Raw genomic sequence first — 20,072 nt, forward strand, 5'->3', positions numbered from 1 at the left:
GGTCGATAAATTGTACTATGCCTGGAAGAGGGTTAAAGCTTTCTTAGTTCAAAGGGTTAAAAATATCAAATTTACTTGTCCAAAAATAACAACAGCTTGTTAGAAATGTCAATAATTTAATAAAATTGCATTATAATCATATAATTATTATTAACCGACATTATATTAATAAGATTAATAACCGACATTAATAGGCACTGGTTATTAAAACACAAATCACAGTAGTCATTATTTCTTTCTGAAAATACTACTAAATCTTCGACTGCGAGGCGTTACCTGAAAAAGGAAATATTCAATGTAGCTTTGGTTTATTTTATGCAGCATACTTTAAAACAGCGGTCGGCAACAGGCGGCCCGCGAGCCACCCAGGCTATTTTGTATGTAATATTGATAAACGACAATGTCTGATAAAGTCATAAAAATTAACAAAGTGCGGCCCGCGTCAACTTTGTTAACTACATGTGGCTCTTGGTTGCTAAAAGGTTGCCGACCGCTGCTTTAAAACAATATTGCCATAATATTTTTTATGTAGGCCACGAAATTAGCGATCTAAGTGTACCTGAACTGCAGAGGGCAGCACCTGCTTAGAGGAGTTTTACTCTGGCAAGCCAACTTTGTCAATAGGGGATATTACGCAAAACTCCGCGTAGAGGGCATCACAAGCGCTATCACAGGGCCTACCGCGAATCACGAATATTAAAAGTTCGGTTTCTGCCTCTCTATCACTCGTGCTTATTCGATCGGTAGAGGCAGATAACGAAATTTCGATTTTCGCGTTTCGCGGTAGGCCACCTGTAAACAAACCACCTTGATTTGTGATAACTTGTCAAAAAACTGTTTAAGGCCGAGTATGTGTAAGTTACTCTATGGTTTACTAAATAATGTAGTGCTGCACTCGTGCGGCAGAACGTTGCAGTAATACTGACTATAGAAAAGGGCCCGAATTTCAATATTCAAGGGGCTACATACCGCATCAGTATCATTTCTGTTGGAGCGGAACAGCGACCGGATCCGCGACGGCGTGCTCGTCTTGCGGCCCGGGTCCGCCTCCACTCGCAGGGACTCGCGGAGCTCGCAATCCTGACAATAGGATAGGTATTTAAATAGACAGTTACGCATTAGCAAAGAGAATTTAAAATAAAGAGTTACTGTCATGGTAAATTAAGATAAGATAAGATAAGATAAAATTTATTTCATTGAAAAATATCCAAAAATTAAAACAATCATAATACGCTTAAATAGTTACTTAAATATTATAAATGTACAATCACAGTGGTTTAGAAAAGTAAACATAAAATAAAAGATCTTGTAAGCAATTATTGTAACTGGCTCTAACATTATTTAACATCAATACCTAAACTAAGTAACTTAATACTTGTATCTTAGGTATTTCGTGTTATTAGGTCAATGTAGTGTAAGTTAGGTGCTTATTGTGCTAAAACAATAAATATGATATTAGTACAAGAAACATAGGTAAATAACAGTGAATTAAAACGTTTCAACTTTGACAATATAAATAACAAAATAGGTAGTTTTTTAGAGATACGTAGTGAGGCGTTTTAGGGGCCCTCATAGTCTATGTTATTTAAATGTCTTATTTGGGCACTTTTTTTCGCTGGGCACTGCTCATCTCCGGTTTTGTGGTCTGATGGTTTTTTGAAACGCATACACGTAGCGCAATTCGGATGTTCAGACAGTTTGGTGCATTCTTTGATGGTGTGTCCTGATAATCCGCAGTGACTGCATGTGGATTCAGCTTCCCTGCAGTACTTGGCAGAGTGTCCGTAGAGTTGGCATTTGTAACATCTAGTCAAGAGAGTGTAATCTCGTGCAGGGCAGGAAGTCCAGTTGATGAATACGCGCTGTTGTTGAATGAGTGTCCGTCTTACTTCGGCTGAGCACTCTAATATATAATTGCATGTGGCTAGGTCCTTTTTGCCAGATTTATGGCTTAGCTTGATCGAGCTCATAAAAGTTTCTCTAGAAATATTTGGATGCTGATCTACAATATTTTGTTCATAAATGCAATCAAATACCTCATTTTCTGTGATATTCGAGGGAACGCTTAACAAGATAATTTTGGGTCTCCTTTTGGTAGTTTCTTCCAATTTCAATCCCGATTTTTGAAGCTGCTGGGATGCTTTTAACTTTTCTAGGTCGTCCTTGCGGTCGGTATTTATAATAACGCCTCCGTTTTTCGTTTTTCTCATTCCGCGAACATGTAGTTTAAGGGCTTCGGGTTTTATCAGGTCCTGTACAAGTTTTTTGGTGTCCTCGCTAGACTTGTCCTTCTCCGTAGGGTAAATTACAATAGAGTTGGTCTTGATAGGTACTACAGATGAGTTGTTACCTGTTCTCACTTTGTCGGCGAAAGATACTTTTGTCTCTATTTTAGGGGCAACTTGTAGACTGAGCTGCAGCTCCTTGATTTGTTCTCGAATGTTGTTCTGCTCGGACAAAGCTTTAAGATGGGCATTGTTGACTAAAATTTGCTGCTTGACTGCCTGGTACTGCACGGCGAGCTGGGACACTCCACCTGCCACATTCCTGCTTATTTTATTTATTCTTAGCTTCTGGTCCGCATTTAGTTTTCCTTCATTGGCAATGGTGCATATTTCGTTCAAACATTGTTCTATCGAGGATAGCCAACCTTGGATTTCACTGGTCGACACCACATCAACCGACGCGGGCTGCGCTGTGTGTGCTGGAGAAGGCACAATCGGGTCCGTTTTCATAGGTCTTCCTTCGGGAGGAGGGGTCCTTACAGTCCTAGAACTTCTATTAAATGCGTCTGCCATGTTTGCGTAATTTTGTCCCCATTACACACTTTGATTTGCAAAACGTGTACAATTCACAGTTATTGAAAAGTGCTGATGTTGGTTTGACACAGTTACACAATATTTGTTATTTAAAATAAATTCAGAATTTTAGATGACACGACCGCCCACGACGGCGATCGTCAGAACATTCTATTAATATAATTATGTTATATATAATTATGTAGCTGCAGTACATTTACTGCCATCTTTATGATTAAAACTGTTAGAACGCCATTTGACTTTGATCTTATTCTATCACTAATGTGTCAACTTATTAAATATTAATATTAACGCCATCTACTCGAGAGTAGGCTGAAGGCAAGGCGCCAACGCTCGAAAAGATTGCACCATACCTTTGGCGTGTAGTCGAGTAGATGGCGTAGATTAATATTTAATAAGTTAACACATATCAGAGAGAATAAGGATCAAAGTCAAATGGAGTTCTAACAGTTTTATGTTCTGTCGAAAGATGGCAGTAAATTTAGTGGCTACATAATTTACTTTGACAATCCGTCTATACACTATTCTCTTTGGCATTAGGCAAGGCACATACACACGAGCTGTTATTTTGATATTCCGTGACCAATCCATACTGATATTATAGAGGGGAAAGTGTCTGTCTGTTACCTCTTCACGCTTTAGCCGATGAACCGATTTAGTTGAAATTTGGTATAAAAATAGTTCGAGTCCCGGGGAAGGACATAGGATAGTTTTTATGTCGGAAATAATCCCTGAAGAGACTGCAAAGGGGGGTGGAATTGAAAGAGCTAGTAAATTGTCTAATAATTGAAGTAAGCAATTCGCGAATTGAATGATTGCTATTAGCATTATCCAGGCGCTATACCTACTTTAGCTGCTGTGACTAATTCCACGCAGACGAAGTCGCAAAAGCTAATTTAACATACGTGAACCAGAATCAGAATTGTTTATTGCACTCACACAGTTCTTAAAAACTACTAGTACAGTTCCACATGAACCCTGTAAGGGTATAGCAATATACTTAACACTAACTTATGAGATAACATGCATCATAGGCCAATTCCTAAGGGCTAATGTATGAACAGGCATACCGTGGCGGAGAGGCGGCCGGCCTGCTTGCTCGGCGTGGGCGGCCCGGGCTTCTTGTAGGCGGTGATGCCTACTTCCTTCCTCTGCTGTCGGCCCATCGAGAAGCTAGTGCTGGCACACTGAAAACAAAATTAACAAAAAATGTTAATGCCGGTTATGATTGGTTGCAGAGCTATAGGTACATAGTTCGTTTTTTTAAGCATTAGAAAGAAGGTAAGCAATCTTGACGTGTCTTGATTGCAAAACACTTTTAAAAATCAGTAACTATTACTTATGAAAGCAAAACAATGTAAATAATCGTATATGATTCATAATTGTTACATTAATTGCCATTTGGCATTAAGTCCGCCATTTGTACATTGTTGTATATAAGTTGTGCAATAAAGTTTAAATAAATAAATAAGAAGAAGACTATTTGCCGTGACTTATTTTTCAAGTGTTTTTCAATAAAAAGGCACGTCCCGAGGTACCTTTTTTCACATGCTAAAAAAACGAACTATAGACTTAAAAGTAAATGTGGGTTAGAACCCCCGACGAAAAACGATATTATGATGCGGTATTATTCCATTTATCCAATTTCTTTCGTCGAATGTCATTGCGTCTCACTCTCATTAAGCAAAATGTGAGACAAAATACAGATTGGACAAAAAAAATGGACAGGTGGAATACCACCAGTGGAGAGACACTCCTGACTTCGGGTAAACTCGGCTCCGTTCGGCTCAGTATTGCTCCGAGCAATTTAAAGGGTTGACACAACTTGTTCCTTTGCGTGCACGACCACAGACAAAATTATGACTTGAAATTAGACAACCCCAAATAGCCGAAATGGCTACGCCATAAGCTAGAAAGGGATATCATGATTCTTGAAACTTCGGTTCGGTTGTAGGAAGTGTCCTTTCTGTACGGTTTACTTACTTATTCTGTAATACCACCCTTAGCTGTTTGAATACTTCTTCTTCGTCGGTATCAATCTTGTCAGAGTGGTCGTGGTCATCACTTCGGGTGTTGGTGGCAAGCTTCACAACACGTCGCCACTCTTCTCTGAAGGCCGCCTTCCTCGTGCATTCATGTAGGGATGATGAACCATTTACTGCCGCTTTTATCTGGTCAGTCCACCTCATAGGCGATCTTCCTCGTGGCCTGGTACCCTCAACCTTTCCCTGGACCACAAGTCATAGAAATACCTTAATATCCTCTTCATCCAAGGTTGGCGCGAACTGCATTTCGGCAGGATAGGAGCTCTTGAGATGCGGCGGCACGAGCGAGTTGCGTCGCTTCAGCTCGGAGAGGCGCTGGCCGGGCGCGAGCGAGGCGCGCGGCGTCGCGGCCAGCTCCTTGAGGAAGCGGTTGTCGAACACCTCGCCTTCTTCGTCCGACATGTGGAGACCGCGCCCCTCTGTAAGATAAGAGTTTACGGTACTATAGTTCCATCCTAAAAACAGCCAGAGGCCCTCAAAACATTTTCCATTATTTGTTTATGTATTAGTTAGAGTGATCATGAAGACCGTTTAGTCCATAAGAAGCTTAATAAAAAAACTACGTAAAATAATGATCCAGTAACAGTTTAAATTTCCAATGTATCTGATTCTGTGTCATGTATCATACCTGTTTTCTTATTGTGAACAGGGAGAGATCGCAGAGAATGCGTATCTGATGGCCGTCCAAACATTTCTTGTCCATGCCCGTGAGTATGTAGCCCGGACTGCAAAGTCACAGAAAATCTCATCAAACTATGCAAAAATACCGTTTTTGCTTTATCAATGTAAGTATATATTTAATGGGATTTTTTCGTAGTTGCCACGACTAAATAAAACGGCAACATCAACATTCAAGTTTACAAATAAATTTTCGGACAGACTGTAGATATAGTCTGTGGACTTGTAACTGGCCCCAAGCCAGACTCGTTCTCGTTCCCGAACTGAACCGGCCTGCTACGAATCGACAGACTATAACTGTACTTACCGAATGCACATGCTGCAAAGACATAAGCGATCCTGACTGCTTCTTCCTCAACCAATCAGCTTCCTCTTGCTTCACCAAAAACTTCTCTCCCACACTCCACAACTCTGTCGTCAGCGCCCGAATATGCTCCTCATACGCTTTACTCGACTCTGCCATCTTCTCTTTACATTTCACCAATTCTCTCTCAAGTATAGCTATCTCGTCCGCTTGTTTTTGCTTCAGTCTACCCATCTCTTCGTGGAACAGCTCTTTCTGAAAATTAAAAACACTTTATCGCATGTAAGATTTAGAGTGACAAGCATGCAAGCACATGCATCAAAAAAGATTATTACCTTGTTTCCACGCTTCAAGCAACTACACTACGACACAGGAAATAAAACAAACCATTCAATAAATAATTTATTTAAAAAAAACAAGCAAAAACAAACAAGCCACATTTCACGATTCCGAATGTAGAATATGTAGATAGAACCACCACACTACCTGATAGCTTAATATGATTAACACAACGGGGGCGATACTGACCATTTTAGCCTTCATTCTGTTGAGTTTGTCCTCGTATTCGGCGCGGACTTCCATAATAGTGACCTCTTGGGCGCTCCTTGCACCCTCTCCTTTCTGCGCTCTGCCAATTTCTGCTAGAAGCTTTTGGAAAGAGTTTTCTAATTCACTTAACTGCACTTCCACGGCTGCATTCTGATAGTTATTCGTGGAGAGCGAGGCCTGTTCTAAGTCGCTGGTGAATGCTTGGTTTATTTTCTCCGCGGAAAGCATTCTGCTCACGCTACGGTCCACCCAGCGTTCCAAATTCATTGCACACTCTGAAAGATCCTGCATCACCGCGGCGTATCCGCGTTCTAATTTACACATAGTAGCTTCCGTTATCCTTCCATCTAAACTTAATATGTCCCGTCTTACTGTCCGCTGTAGGGACACGATCTTAGACAACTTCTGATTATAAACTTCTTTAACAGTAGTAAACGTTCTAAAACTAACGGACATCTCCGTTAAGAACTTCTTCATGTTGATTATCTCGGATTCGTTTATTCTATTGACTTCTGACAGCCGGTCTCGGTCCTTTTGCAGCGTCATTTGCTTCTCTGAACACCGCTTCAGATGCCTATCAGTAGTTTCTAGGAAGTTTTCTAAATCCTCCATAGTTACGGAGCCGATGCTTCGCCGTAGTTCGTCCCCGTTGGACTGCTGGTTGCCGAAATTGGTCAACTCCTTTAATACTGCGCTGGACTTAATTTCTGCAATCCTCTTGAGTATCATGGCTTGATATTTAGCCGATAGCTTGATGATTTGACTGGCGCGGTTTTCTGTAGCGCTCATTTTCGCAACTTGTCGCTTGAGCTCAGATATCTCTTCGTTCTTCTGGTTAGCTATTTTCTTCAGCTGCGAGGACAGTTCTTGACAAGTATCCTTACTAACCTCTAACTCTTTAGTGACATCAATGAGCTTGAGCCCGGACTCGGCCATCATGGACTTGATGTAAGAGATTTCTATCTGCATGGAGGTTATTTTTCGGTTCTTATCCTGAATGATCTTTTCTAAGTCCGATATAGTTTTGAGACTTTCCATGGAAGAGTGAGCAAGATCAGATGTTGTGGTATCTACCTGATGCATGCCTTGGATTTCCCTTTCCCAGCTGCTATTTTTAGTTCCGGTAATTTTTTCTTGTGATGCTGCGGTCACTGAAACAGGTTATTTTAAATATTAGTAAAGTCACTTTATAAATCTATAGATAAGTTTTTTTCTGTTATTACAATTGTGGTGTTAAATTGCAGCAACAAAGGCAAGTGATGTTTCTGAGTATCGGTTAGAATGGTTAGATATGACAATTTTTAAAAAATAATTATATCAAATATGGAATAGCAAACCAATAGCAATGGAACCAATAGCAATAGAATGGAATAGCCATGATAATTAAAGAAAGCAACAGACTACTTATTAAAAATTATTTAAATTATAATTTGTTCTTTAACCACAGTGTTAACTTACACATCTCCTTTTGAGCTTCCTTAAGCGCTTTGAGCTCCTTCAAAAGCATTGTCTTCTCTTGTTCAAGCAATTCAACCTTTAGAGCATCAGCCTTCATTTGTTCCTTCAGTTCAATCTCTTGTTTCTCCAAAGTTTGTATTTTTTCTTCGTGTTCCTGTTTGAAGCCTGAAATCAATTCATATATTTAATGTCACAGAAAATAAAACAAACCATTCAATATCACAAAGGGTAGATGGGTGGATCAACTATTTCCTAGCATGATTAAAGCAGCAGACTCTAGTAGCAGTTTGTTAAATGAAATTATGAACCTTGGTGGATAGGGCTTATAGGTACCACAAAATGCTTCATGAACAATTTCAATGCCATAATAAACCAGTTTACAGAGACTTATGAGAGCGACACCACGACAAGTGACAAGACAAATGCAATAATGTAAATATTACATGTTCAGATCTGATTTCAAGAAACGAAATTGCTAACTTACATGCATATGTTTGTGTCCCTACAAGTTCCTCTATCTTCTTGGTCATTTCCTCCTTTTCTTCTTGAAGCTTCTCAATCTTAAGTATATTTTCCCGCAATTTTTCGTCCAATTCCGTCTTTTCCTTCACCCACAATAGTGCGTTTTTTTCGCGATCTATCATTTCCCCACTTTCAACGGTCTTGAGTGTTTCCCTCTCCTTTAATAACATTTCTTTTTCCTCTTGCAGTTTTTCTATATTCAGATCACTATCCTCTATTTGCTCCTTCATATCGTGTATCAGTTTGTTCAGTATAAGCATATTTTCTTTATAAACCTTTGCTTCTTCACTTTGTGCTGTTTTAACTACATCCATCTCTTTCAACAGAGCCGTTTTTTCATCTTCAAGTTTCTCGATCTTAACATTGTGCTCTTGTATTTGGACTTTCAATTCATTAGTTTGTTTCTCCAATGCCAACATGTTCTCTTTATATTCCTTCGCCTCATTTGCTTGTAGGGTCTTCAATGCTTCCATTTCCTTTAGTAACATCGCTTTCTCATCTTCAAGTTGCTCAACCTTTACGTTTAATGCTTGTATTTGTTCATATGATTCCACCTTCTGTTTCTCCCAGGTCAGCTTATTTTCTTCATAATTCTTTGCGTCTTCACTTCGAACTGTTTTAAGATCTTCTAACTCCTTTGATAATAATGCCTTTTCTTCTTCGAGTTTGTTAATATTAAGCGCATTTTCTTCTCGAGACTTTGTCTCTTCTGTTCGTGATGTCTGAAGATTTTCTATTTGCTTTAACAACATAACTTTTTCAACTTCCAGATTGTTGACTTTTACAAAATTGGATTGAATTATCTCGTTTAAGCCCCTCTTCTCGTTCTCCCATGTAGCGGTCTTCTCTTCATGATGTCTTATCTCTTCCATTTGAGCCACCTTTATAACTTCAATCTGATTTATTAATGACGTTTTTTCATCTTCGAGTTTCCCGATAGTAACACTGTTGGCCTCAATTTGTGCTTCCAATTCATTAGTCTGTTTTTCTAACACGATCATTTTTTCTTCACGATTCTTAGATTCATCAATGTGTACTTCTTTAAGCTTTTCAATCTCAGTCAATAATTTATTTTTTTCGTCTTCAAGGTTTTCCACGTTTAGGACTTTAGCTTGCACCCGTTCTTGTAATTCAATTTTCTGTTTTTCCCACATAATTGTCTTTTCTTCATGATTCTTTAACTCTTCAATTTGCACTTCTTTAAGCTTTTCAATTTCGTTCAATAATTTAATCTTTTCATCTTTAATCTTTTCCGCTTTGAGGACATTGACCTGCACTTGTTCATCTAATTCAGTCTTTTGTTTTTCCCACATAATTAATTTTTCTTCGTGTTTCTTTGTTGCCTCGATTTGTGCAGTCATAAGTGTGTCTACCTCGTTTAATAACAATATTTTCTCATTGTCAAGTTTCTTTACCTCTACAATATTCATCTGAATTTTGTTCTCCATTTCTATCTTCTGTTTCTCCAAGATTATTATTTTTTCTTCGAGATCTTTCGCCTCGCCAGTTTGAATCTCCTTAATAACTTCAATTTCCTTTACCAGCATAGACTTCTCTTCTTCAAGTTTTTCTACCTTTTTAGTTATTGAATGTATTTGTTCTTTCATACTATTTTTCTGTTTCTCCCATTTCAGTGTCTTTTCTTCATAATCTTTCAGTAGAACTGAAAACACATTTACTATTTGTAAAAGAAGAATATAAGGCAGCTAAATAATTTAATAACACTAACCGAACAATCAATTATACAAATGATTCAATATCTGAAATGTGATGCTAAAAATTATATGTATTCATAGCAAGTAACAAAAGTTAAACAAATCAACTTACTCTTTGCTGTATGGAGCTCCTCGGTTAAAGATAGCTTCGATGATTTTAGCTCAGAAAGTTCATCCTGCAGTTGTATTTTGTACTCGATTTCATTTTGCAATCGCATTTGCAAGGACTTTATTGATGCATTACGCTCGTCAATTTTATGATTGAGTTTTTCTTGCTCTTTCTGATAAACGTCGTTGAGAAATTCAATTTCTTTCTGTTTCTCTTTTATTATACCATCACGATGTCTACATTTTTCTTCTAAGTTTGAGGTAGAAGTGCTTAAATTTTCTTTTTCCTTGTTTAATTTATCTGTTAACACTTCTTTTTCCAGGATTTGTTTTTTTAACTCTTGAATCTCATGCAACTTTTGCTGAAGATCAGTTTCAATTGATACTTTCTGTTCATTCAGTGAGGACAGTTGATGATTGCATGTATTGGATAGTTCATCCCTCAATTCCTTTTCTCGTCTTAAATCTGACTGTATCACTTCGATCAATTCACTCTTCTGAATAATATTGTTTTGTAATTCTACTAACTCATTATTTCGGTTTAAAACTTTTTCATTTAGTTTCATTATGCGATTGTCGAAATCTTCTTTTAACTTTAACTGTGCATATTTTTCAGCTTCCAGCTCTATCTTGAGATTCTTAATGATATTTTCTGACTTGTCTCGCTCAGCTGAAAATTGCTGATACTGGGTCTGTATTTCTTGCACTTTTTCTTGTAGCGTTAGTCTTGAATATTCCTCTAAATCGTTAATAGCTTGTGATTTTTCGACGGCCTTATTATATAACCTGTCGATTTCCTGATTCAGTGACTGAACCTCTTTGCGGTTGTCCTCAATAATCTTTTGACATCTTTCTTCAAGACTTGATACACAAGCAGTTAAGTGTTGTACTTCTTGGTCCAGTTTCTCAATAAAGGTATTCTTTTCTTGCAATTGTCTCTGAAATTGTTCTTTTACACTTAACTGGGCTTCTTTTTCAACCTCGAGTTCTTTATTAAGGTTTTTAATTATGAATTCCGATTGATCAGTTTGTTCTGCAAGTTTCTGTTGCAGTATACATTTTTCTTGTTCTTTTTCCTCAAGAGCTAATTTTGAACTCTCTTCTTTAACTTTTATTTCTTTTGATAATTCATCTATTTTATTATTTAAAATGACGATGTCTTGATCACAAGCTTTTTTACTGTTGCTTGCTTCCAAAATCTCGATTTCAAGAATTTTGTTCTTAATTTCAATTTTTTTTATTTCCTCTTCAAATTCTTGTTGAACAGATTGTATTTCTTGTTCTTTTGCATGAAGCGTATGCATTGATCTTTCCTCTAGATTCTTTATTGTTTGTGTCAATTCAAGTATCTTAGTGTTCAGTTGAACTATATCTTGTTCACATTGAGTTTTAAAGTAATTTTGTTCTTTTATCTCCTCTCGAAAATCTGAAATCAAGTCTTTAGTTTTCTTAATTTCAATTGCATATTGTTCCTGCAACAACTTAATTTCTTGTTCTTTTTCCTCTATCACAACTTTTGAACGTTCCTCAATGTTCTTCATTGTTTGTGACACCTCAACTAATTTATTGTTTAGTTCCACGATTTCTTGATCGCTGCGTACTTGTAAGCTCTTTTGCTGTCTTAGCTCTTCTTGAAGTTCAAGATATTTTTTCGTCTCATCTGAATATTGCTGTTGTAGTTCCAGAATAACTTGTTCCTTTGTTTCTAATGTTAGCTGAGATTTTTCTTCTACATTTTTTAATTGTTCTGACATATCCACTATTTTACGGTTTAATTCAACGATATTTTGCTCGTAGCGTGTTTTTAAGTTGTTATGTTCTTTCAACTCTTCCTGCAGTTTCGTAACTAAGTTACTACATTTCTTTGTCTCCTCTAAATATTGCTGCTGAAGTGTATGAATTGCACGTTCCTTTTCTTCTAGTAGGTGCTTCGAGTTTTCTTCTATCATTTTTATTGTCTGTTTCATTGCAATTATTTCATTGTTCAACTCAACAATTTCTTGCTCTCGTTGTGTTTTTAAGTTATGTTCCTCCTTTAACTGTTCTTGGAGTTCCTTGATAATGTTACTTGATTTCTGCATCTCATCTGATAATTTCTGCTGTATTGTTTGGATTGCTTCTTCCTTTTCTTTCAGAAGATGTTTTGAATTTTCGTCCATGTCCTTTATTTCCTGTGACATTTTAACAATTTTATTATTCAATTCTACGATATCTTCCTCGCAGCGAGTTTCTAAGTATATTTGTTCTTTTAACTCTTCTTGGAGTTTGTTAGTCAAATTACTGGATTTCTGGGTCTCGTCTGCCAGTTGCTGCTTTAGTGTGTGTATAACTTGTTCTTTTTCTTCTAGTTGATGTTTTGACTTTTCCTCTGTATACTTTAAATTCTGCGAAATTTCAACTATTATATTGTTTAGTACAACAATATCTTGTTCGAATTGTATTTTTAAACATTTTTGTTCTTCCATCTCTGCTTGAAGATTTGTAATTTTATTACTAGTTTTCTCGGTTTCTTCTGTGAATGTCTGTTTCAGAGCTCTTATTTCTTGTTCTTTTTCTGCCAATGTACGTTTTGAAATATTCTCTACGTCGTTCAATGTCTGTAAGATATCAACTATCCTAGTGTTTAATTGCAAGATTTCTTCATCACATTGCTTTTTCAGTTTATTTTGTCCTTTAATCTCTTTCTGAAGGTTTTTGATCTTTTCGTCAAATTTTTCAGTTTCATTTACAAATTGCTTCTGCAATAATTGTAATTCTTGAATTTTCTGTTCTAGTTCTTGTTTCGAATTTTCTTCTAAGTATTTTATTTGCTGTGACATGTCTACTATCTTTTTGTTTAATTGGTCAATTTCTCCTTCGCTTTTACTCTTTAAATTAAGTTTTTCCTCGATCTCTTCATCAACGCGTTGTTTTAGATTATTAATATTAGTGTCTTTTTCATTTAAAACCGCCTCAAGAGCCATTTTTTCAGATTCAAAGTTCTGATTGGCTTTGGTGAGTTGTTCCTGTAAAATAGAGTTTAATGATCAGACTCAAGGAAGTAGATCATTCAAATAAAGTTATATATTTTTTTTTATGAAATATACCTGCAAACTCTGGATTTGATGCTTTAAAACTTCAATTTTCGCCCTTTCTTCCCCTAGCTGCACCTCAATTACATTTGCACAAATTTCATTACACACAGCTGAAATAAATAAAAAGTAAATTCAAGATTTAGGTTATTATAGTTAAAAGTTTGATGCTGTATACATATGAAACATTTAAAATTTTGTTTATGCAATGCAAAGTTGCATAGAGTAATAGCAGCCAAGTCAAATCTTATGTTTATGTCACAAGGCTTAAGATAATGAGGTACATGTAAGTAATAAAGGTCAACTCACATAAATTACTGAACGACTGTATACTAGTATCAGGGTCGTCACACTCCAGCATACTGGAGTCCAATCCGTTATTGCGATTATGCTGCCTCAGCTCGGAGACTAGGTCTCTGAGAGTCGCTACGGTGCGACGTTCGGCGTCCAGCTGGTCGGCCAGCTGGCCGGCCCTGTCGGCTTCTTGCTGGCTGAGAGACAGCCATTTGTCCCGTTCTTGCTTTAAGTCAGTAATCTGGAAGATAGATAGAGACATAAGGCATTTTTGAAATGAAATTTTAAGGTTACCAATTTTTTGTAAAAGCATCTGAGGATTTAAGCCGCGTTTCCACCATAGGTAGCGCCGGATGCGTTTGTTAAGAACCAATAGAATCATTACATCCACATCTCTGGTTGGAACGCAGCCATATATGCTGTTGGTACGTTGCCACTTTATTTACATCGTAGAATTGTCAATTTGTCACAATACATTTGGTCGTAATGGCTCGCGATTTTCTTCCGCAAAATCATGATATATCTTCAATTTAACTAAAATTCGTGGTTTGGCATAATTTGGCATAAAAATAAATGTCATTTTTGTTTTACTGCAGATTTTTGTGTGTTGGAGCCTTTATCCCAATTTATGTAAAATTAGAGCATGATATTCGACTATTGGTACATGTAACAATACAAACCTTCTGTTTATAAGTGTCCCGTTCTTGCTGAACATCCTCCAACTGGCTTAGGGTGTCTTCCAACCGTGTCTCTATATCCTGTAGCTGCCGCTGCAGTCGCGCTATGAACTCATCCACTCGGGCTTCCCTACGAGCCTCTCGCTTCTCACCGCAGCATAGCGATATCTTCGCTTTGAGGTTCACGATCTCGAGCTTGTATTGCTCTTTTACTTTTGCTGAAATTAGGAATGGCAAGGAATTTTGTTAGTGACAAAAGATAACATCACTTTTACGAAAACTCAATTAGGCAAAATTAAATAAAGTTACGTAGGCTGTGATTTATGACAAAGTAAGCAATGCTTTAGAAGATGGGCGGACGACATCAAAGCCATAGCAGGAAGCACATGGACGAGAGTTGCCAAGGATATAGAGGAATGGACAAGGTTGGAGGAGGCCTTTTGCCAGTAAGTGGCACACAGACAGGAATAAAATATGCAAGACCTGTAGAAAAAAAAATTACTGTCTGAAATGATTAAAACTTTTAGAACGCCATTTGACTTTGATCCTGATTCCTTCACTGATATGTGTTAAATGTCAAAAAGTATAGCTATCTACTCGAGAGTAGGCCAAAGGTATGGCGCCATCGCTCGAAAAGATAAAGGCCAATAGCACAATAAAGTCACTCTGCACAAGACATCTGACTAGCTGGCATGAGTTGCGTTCTCGCACGCGAGTCCATACTTGAAGTCGCGGTAGAAGGACAGAATAAGTAATAGTATTATCATACAGAACGGACACGCACCGCCCCGCCCCGACTCGGATTACCTCGCCCCGCGACTGAGCTCTGACGGACTCCTGACATACTCTCAGTTCGGCTAGCAACGCCGCGGCGCGATGACGCAACGTTCAAAATGCCGATGTATTTTGCGATATATGGTTGTTTTTCAAATTCACGAAATAAAGAACATTTATTTTTATTATACATATATTAAAAAGTAGCGTTTTGTAATTATTTATATTTAGTCCACGCTAATTGTGTATCGACAATTCGACATGACATTTTTGGTAATTTATTGCCGCACCATACTTTACGTAATATTTTACGGCCTTTACGGGTTACGGGTGGGTTCGCATATACGTTCAAATAATATTAGCTGTGACCTGTGAATAGAACAGTTTATTATAGCAAGGATCTAGGAGAAAATACCATCTTGTAAATTAAGTTTGTTTCTTTAATTTTAGGAATAAAAATGTTCGATATATACGTTACGAGTACAACGATAACGCTCCGTGAACTCAAAAACATGTAAATAGTAGCCCTAAGCGACTTACTCACACAATGACGCGTGTACAGACGTGCCGTTCACACATATACACGCAAACGAGTTTTGATGTATGGCGTGTCCGCCCTGTGGTAGAAGTATGGAGGCGCGCGCGAGAACGCAACTCGTGCTAGCAGGTCTGGTATCACCTACCCAGTTTCTCCAACTTCAAGTTAGTTCTACATAGTTCCTCTTGCAAGTAGTTGCGGTCAAAACGCTCAGCGTCTAACGCGGCCTGTAGTCTTCGTACTTCGCCGTGCAGCGAACGGAGCGCGGGTGGCGTCTCTGCCACCGTGGTTGAAGCGTCTGGTCCACACGCCTCTGAAAACAATTAAACCTTGTGTTTTAACTTTTAATGCATGTGAATCGCGAAATAAATGGGAGTTACTAATGTACCTAAAAGTGGATCGATTGCTTAGGGCTTGTGCACAAATCACGCGAGGTTCGATAGTCGACCTAGGGGATGTGGTAGGTATTTTTTAGTTTCGTTCACTGTAAAATAATACACGTGAGGTGTCCTTACACCTCTCCCCCCCAACGTGATTTATGTTTCAAACGGCGAGATATTCAAAGTCCTCCACGTTTCTTATACTTCTTTAATCCTTTCCCGCCAAACATTAAGGTGCGGGTCCCCGCCGACTCGAAAACCAGTTTTCTAAAAATAACCGCACCTTTTACAAACTCCTGCAGGGATGACGTCATTGGTTCTCGTAATAAATGGATATTATTGACGAGGACATTATTTAAATTTAACGGTATTTAACCGATCCTACGAATACACGTTTAATGTTAACTGTGAAATGAGCAGTATTCATGTATAAGGCTTGGAGTGGGCTGATGAACGGTACCATAGCCAGTGGCGGATTTGCCCTAAGGCTGAGTAGGCCCGGGCCTATAGTTCGTTTTTTATAGCATTAGAAAGAACTTGCAAGAAGGTAAGCAATCTTGACATGTCTTTTAATTGAAAAACGCTTTTTAAAAATCAAAAACTATTACTTATGAAAGCAGAAGAATATAAATGATCGTATTAGATTCATAATTGTTACATATTTGCCGTAACTTATTTTTAAAATGTGTTTTTCAATTAAAAGACACATCAAGATTGTTTACCTTAATTCTAACGCTAAAAAAAACGAACTATAGGGCAGCAAGATATTAGGGGCGGCAAATCGTGACAAAGAATTCGCTGCATTACGTACAACAAGAAATAACTCAAAATGTAGTCAATATGATGGGTGCTGAGAAAGGGGCGGCTACAGGGCCTGGGGCCTAGGGCGGCAAAGACTGCAAAGCCGCCACTGACCATAGCCAACGGACGCATGCCACTGAAGGACTGCCACTTGCGCGTTGCTGACCCATTGAAGTCTTTTTTGAAAAACCCTATATCGTAAGTCTCCTCTTGACAACTTCGGCAGGGCGCGTTCTCGGGTGGTATTTCCTGTGAAAACGCACGGAACGCGACCATTTAGATTCTAGGATGTAAGGATGAACGCTCTGCCGACGGCTATCGGTGCGGTGATAAAAAAATGCTCGCGGGCATAATTCGGGGATTCTCATGTACGATGAGTGAATTCACAAAAGATGCATTATTAACTCTTTGTTATAATAGTGAATAGATTAGTATGTTATGTAAAAAAAAAATGTTTTGTTAGATATAGATATGTACTTGTTTTTGTTTGTCTGTTTATGTTTGACTTTTTTGCAACAATATCGCATTGGGTTCTGCCTGTAATGATATTTGTATGTGTGTAAATAAATAATAAAAAATAATAATAATAAAAGGGCAAATAAATGTACTTGTACCTACGTAGCATCTTGTTTAATATCTTACGGTACATTCAAAATGTCAAAACGAAGACTGACCTTTGTAACCTTTAATTAGTCGACCTTTACCACTAAACTAGATAAACACGTTTAGAATCAACCCCTAGTACCATCCCGTTAATTATCGTATCCTTTCTTTCTTTTTAATACGAAAGGGACAAATGCTTACGTCATAGCCCAGATGGTAACAGCCAGACAGCTGGTATGGAAGTAGCACCTGCCATTTTGGCCACCCTTGTTATTGAACCGGAACGTATGGCGATTTTTTTTTGCTTCCGCGGCGGCGCGTGTCATTTACATGTTTGCGTCAATCAATAATCAATTTTATTGCTAAGGTAATAAAGATTGAAGTGGGTTGTTTATGGATTTTTTTTACTTAAATATGACAATATGACATAGGTACTGTCTAGGCTGAACTGTTATAATCGAAAGCCACAGATAAATATTTGACTGATCTTATTTAAATTTGCTAAGTATTCAAATTTGGACTTTTGTAAAATTTCACTATGGTATATTTATCTTTAATTCAACAATTTTTTTTAAATAATCAGTTTGATCACCTGTGATGTAGGACTGATTTATCTAAGCCAGGTGAATTATTTTTACCTGGATGGATTTTTTTTACCTACATTTGATTTTCAACCTTAACACAATCAGAGTTAAATTGATATTTGAAATAATATTTGAAGCCCAATAATCTTGTAACATAGAAGACCTTTCCGATACTTTAATGAGATGTAACAGGTACACTAAGAGGATACTGCCCGTGTCATGGGACACACGCAGAAGTAGCACGTGCCAGAGTGGAAGGCCTCTCGAGAGTTGATGAAATGAACATTCTTACCCCCTTATTCATAAACATTTACTAAAGTTGGCAAGCCGATAATAATTGTTTGTCCCTTTCCATCATACCAATACGTCAGAAAGGGACAAACTATTATTATCGGCTTGTTAACTTTAGTAAACGTTTATGTATAAGGGGGTGATTCTTAACTAAGCTATGGGGAGAAAGCAATGGACTATATAATACTGGGCTATAGAATAAAAAACCAGACACCTGCCTAATAAAACTGTATGCAATCTTATTTCCAGCAGATGGTGACTACTCCAAAATAAGTAACATATTGGATGGCTCAAGGGCTACACATGTTTATTTTTATGAACTAAAATGATAAAATACACTAGTCAATCACAAACTAAAGTGAAAAAACCAACTTGTGGTTCACACAAAATTATCTAACACGGTTTGACAAAAATCAAATTGGAGTTTACCAAATTCCAGACCCGTCAGATACCGTGAAGTAGTTTAAAGGAGTTAAAATACTTTGTTATCTAGTACAAAATCAATCGAAACCCTGAAAGAGACTCGGAAACAGTTTGTTAAGGACTCTGAAATCTATAACATATCAATTATACTGAAACCACATTTTCCATACTGTAGGTCCGGGGTCCTTTAATTTGGCCACAGCATGTTGACAGATGATTATTGCAGAGACAGTTTATTAAATTTAACATACAAGCATAGTAAATGTTAATTATACAATTACTGCAGAAAATAGGCATAAACATACCTGTAATAGCTGCCTCAACATCTGCGTACAAAATCGGAGAACAATCCATTAAGCACTTGCTAAACTTCATTATAATCTCCTGGTCTCCTGCACTAAGCTTGCTACACATGACTCTTTTAATCTCAGCATTTTTAGAGTTCACACAGATAAAATATAACATTAGCGAAGCTACTATGTAAATTTCTTCCTCGCATGTCGCCTCCAGTGTTCCATTTTGAAATTTGAAGCCTGGATATTTTTCAACAATAAAATCTTGGATTGTGTTTGCTTCAAACTTGGAAGACTTTGAATCATCTAATCTGATACTTTCGTGTATGTGTGTGAATATGTTGAGTAGATTATCAGGAGTTATATTTTGCTCTCTTTTTTCGTTTTCATTTGTGTAACAGTTAATCTGAAAATGAATATTGTAGATTTTAGTTTTAAGTTCCGCAACCAAACATTAGGTAATTTTTATTGTTTCAAATGCTTCAGACAGTTTAGTTCATGAGAAAAACGGTTAAATATTTGGAAGCCGATTGTATCGAATATTTATTCAGACCGTTAAAGTAAGAAAGATTATGTATTACGAGAACATATCTTAAGCTTGTAAAAATCGTTTCAATCATACTGGAGTGACATCAGAATCTAAAGAAGAACAAAACCGAATTTTGATTTGACTTACCCAATTTGTGAGAATACTTTTCCATTTTAGAATCATGGTGGACACAATCTTAATTTATATTTTAACATTAATAGACTTTAACACTAACTTTACATGGAAACTCGTTTCCCTTCTTAATTATTACAAACGATAGAACTAAACAAACAATTTATAACATCCTAACAACAATCCACTCTTTAAAATATTGTTATTCACCGTTGGAATTTGAATTGCTTTGCTCGCTTTGCTATTGTTTTTTAACTGACAGTTAACCACAGATAACTTCGATGTGCTCATAGATATAATATATTTAAAGATTGCGTCTAAGGGAGCTGTCACTGCAAGACCCCAACGTTTTCTGTTCACTTGGACGGCGCAGCAACTAGTATTACTTCTCTCTCCTCGCTCTTTTAAAAATGCCATTTGTCAAAAAAGGACAACCATACTGTTGACAAGATGAACTTCAAATCAGAGCATTACCTTTTTTGGT

General features: G+C 37.4%; 2 protein-coding genes across 2 annotated transcripts; both read right to left on the reverse strand.

The window, feature by feature from the left end:
* Positions 1–96: 96 nt before the first annotated feature.
* Positions 97–19,809, reverse strand: LOC134672019 (A-kinase anchor protein 9-like). The gene is made up of 16 exons (XM_063529919.1): positions 19,604–19,809; positions 18,940–19,333; positions 15,698–15,865; positions 14,244–14,458; positions 13,579–13,804; positions 13,285–13,382; positions 10,203–13,203; positions 8,338–10,038; positions 7,854–8,018; positions 6,375–7,546; positions 5,850–6,101; positions 5,493–5,589; positions 5,072–5,283; positions 3,890–4,006; positions 970–1,080; positions 97–276 (listed from the first exon to the last, which is right to left on the reverse strand). Exons 1-16 carry the CDS (start codon positions 19,637–19,639, stop codon positions 229–231), a joined length of 8,013 nt encoding a protein of 2,670 aa, XP_063385989.1. The 5' UTR covers positions 19,640–19,809; the 3' UTR covers positions 97–228.
* LOC134672331 (uncharacterized) lies at positions 1,332–2,942 on the reverse strand. The gene has a single exon (XM_063530227.1). It carries the CDS (start codon positions 2,796–2,798, stop codon positions 1,560–1,562), a length of 1,239 nt encoding a protein of 412 aa, XP_063386297.1. The 5' UTR covers positions 2,799–2,942; the 3' UTR covers positions 1,332–1,559.
* Positions 19,810–20,072: the final 263 nt, after the last annotated feature.

The sequence above is a fragment of the Cydia fagiglandana genome, chromosome 16 (assembly GCF_963556715.1).
Source record: "Cydia fagiglandana chromosome 16, ilCydFagi1.1, whole genome shotgun sequence".
In the NCBI taxonomy this organism is placed as follows: domain Eukaryota; kingdom Metazoa; phylum Arthropoda; class Insecta; order Lepidoptera; family Tortricidae; genus Cydia; species Cydia fagiglandana.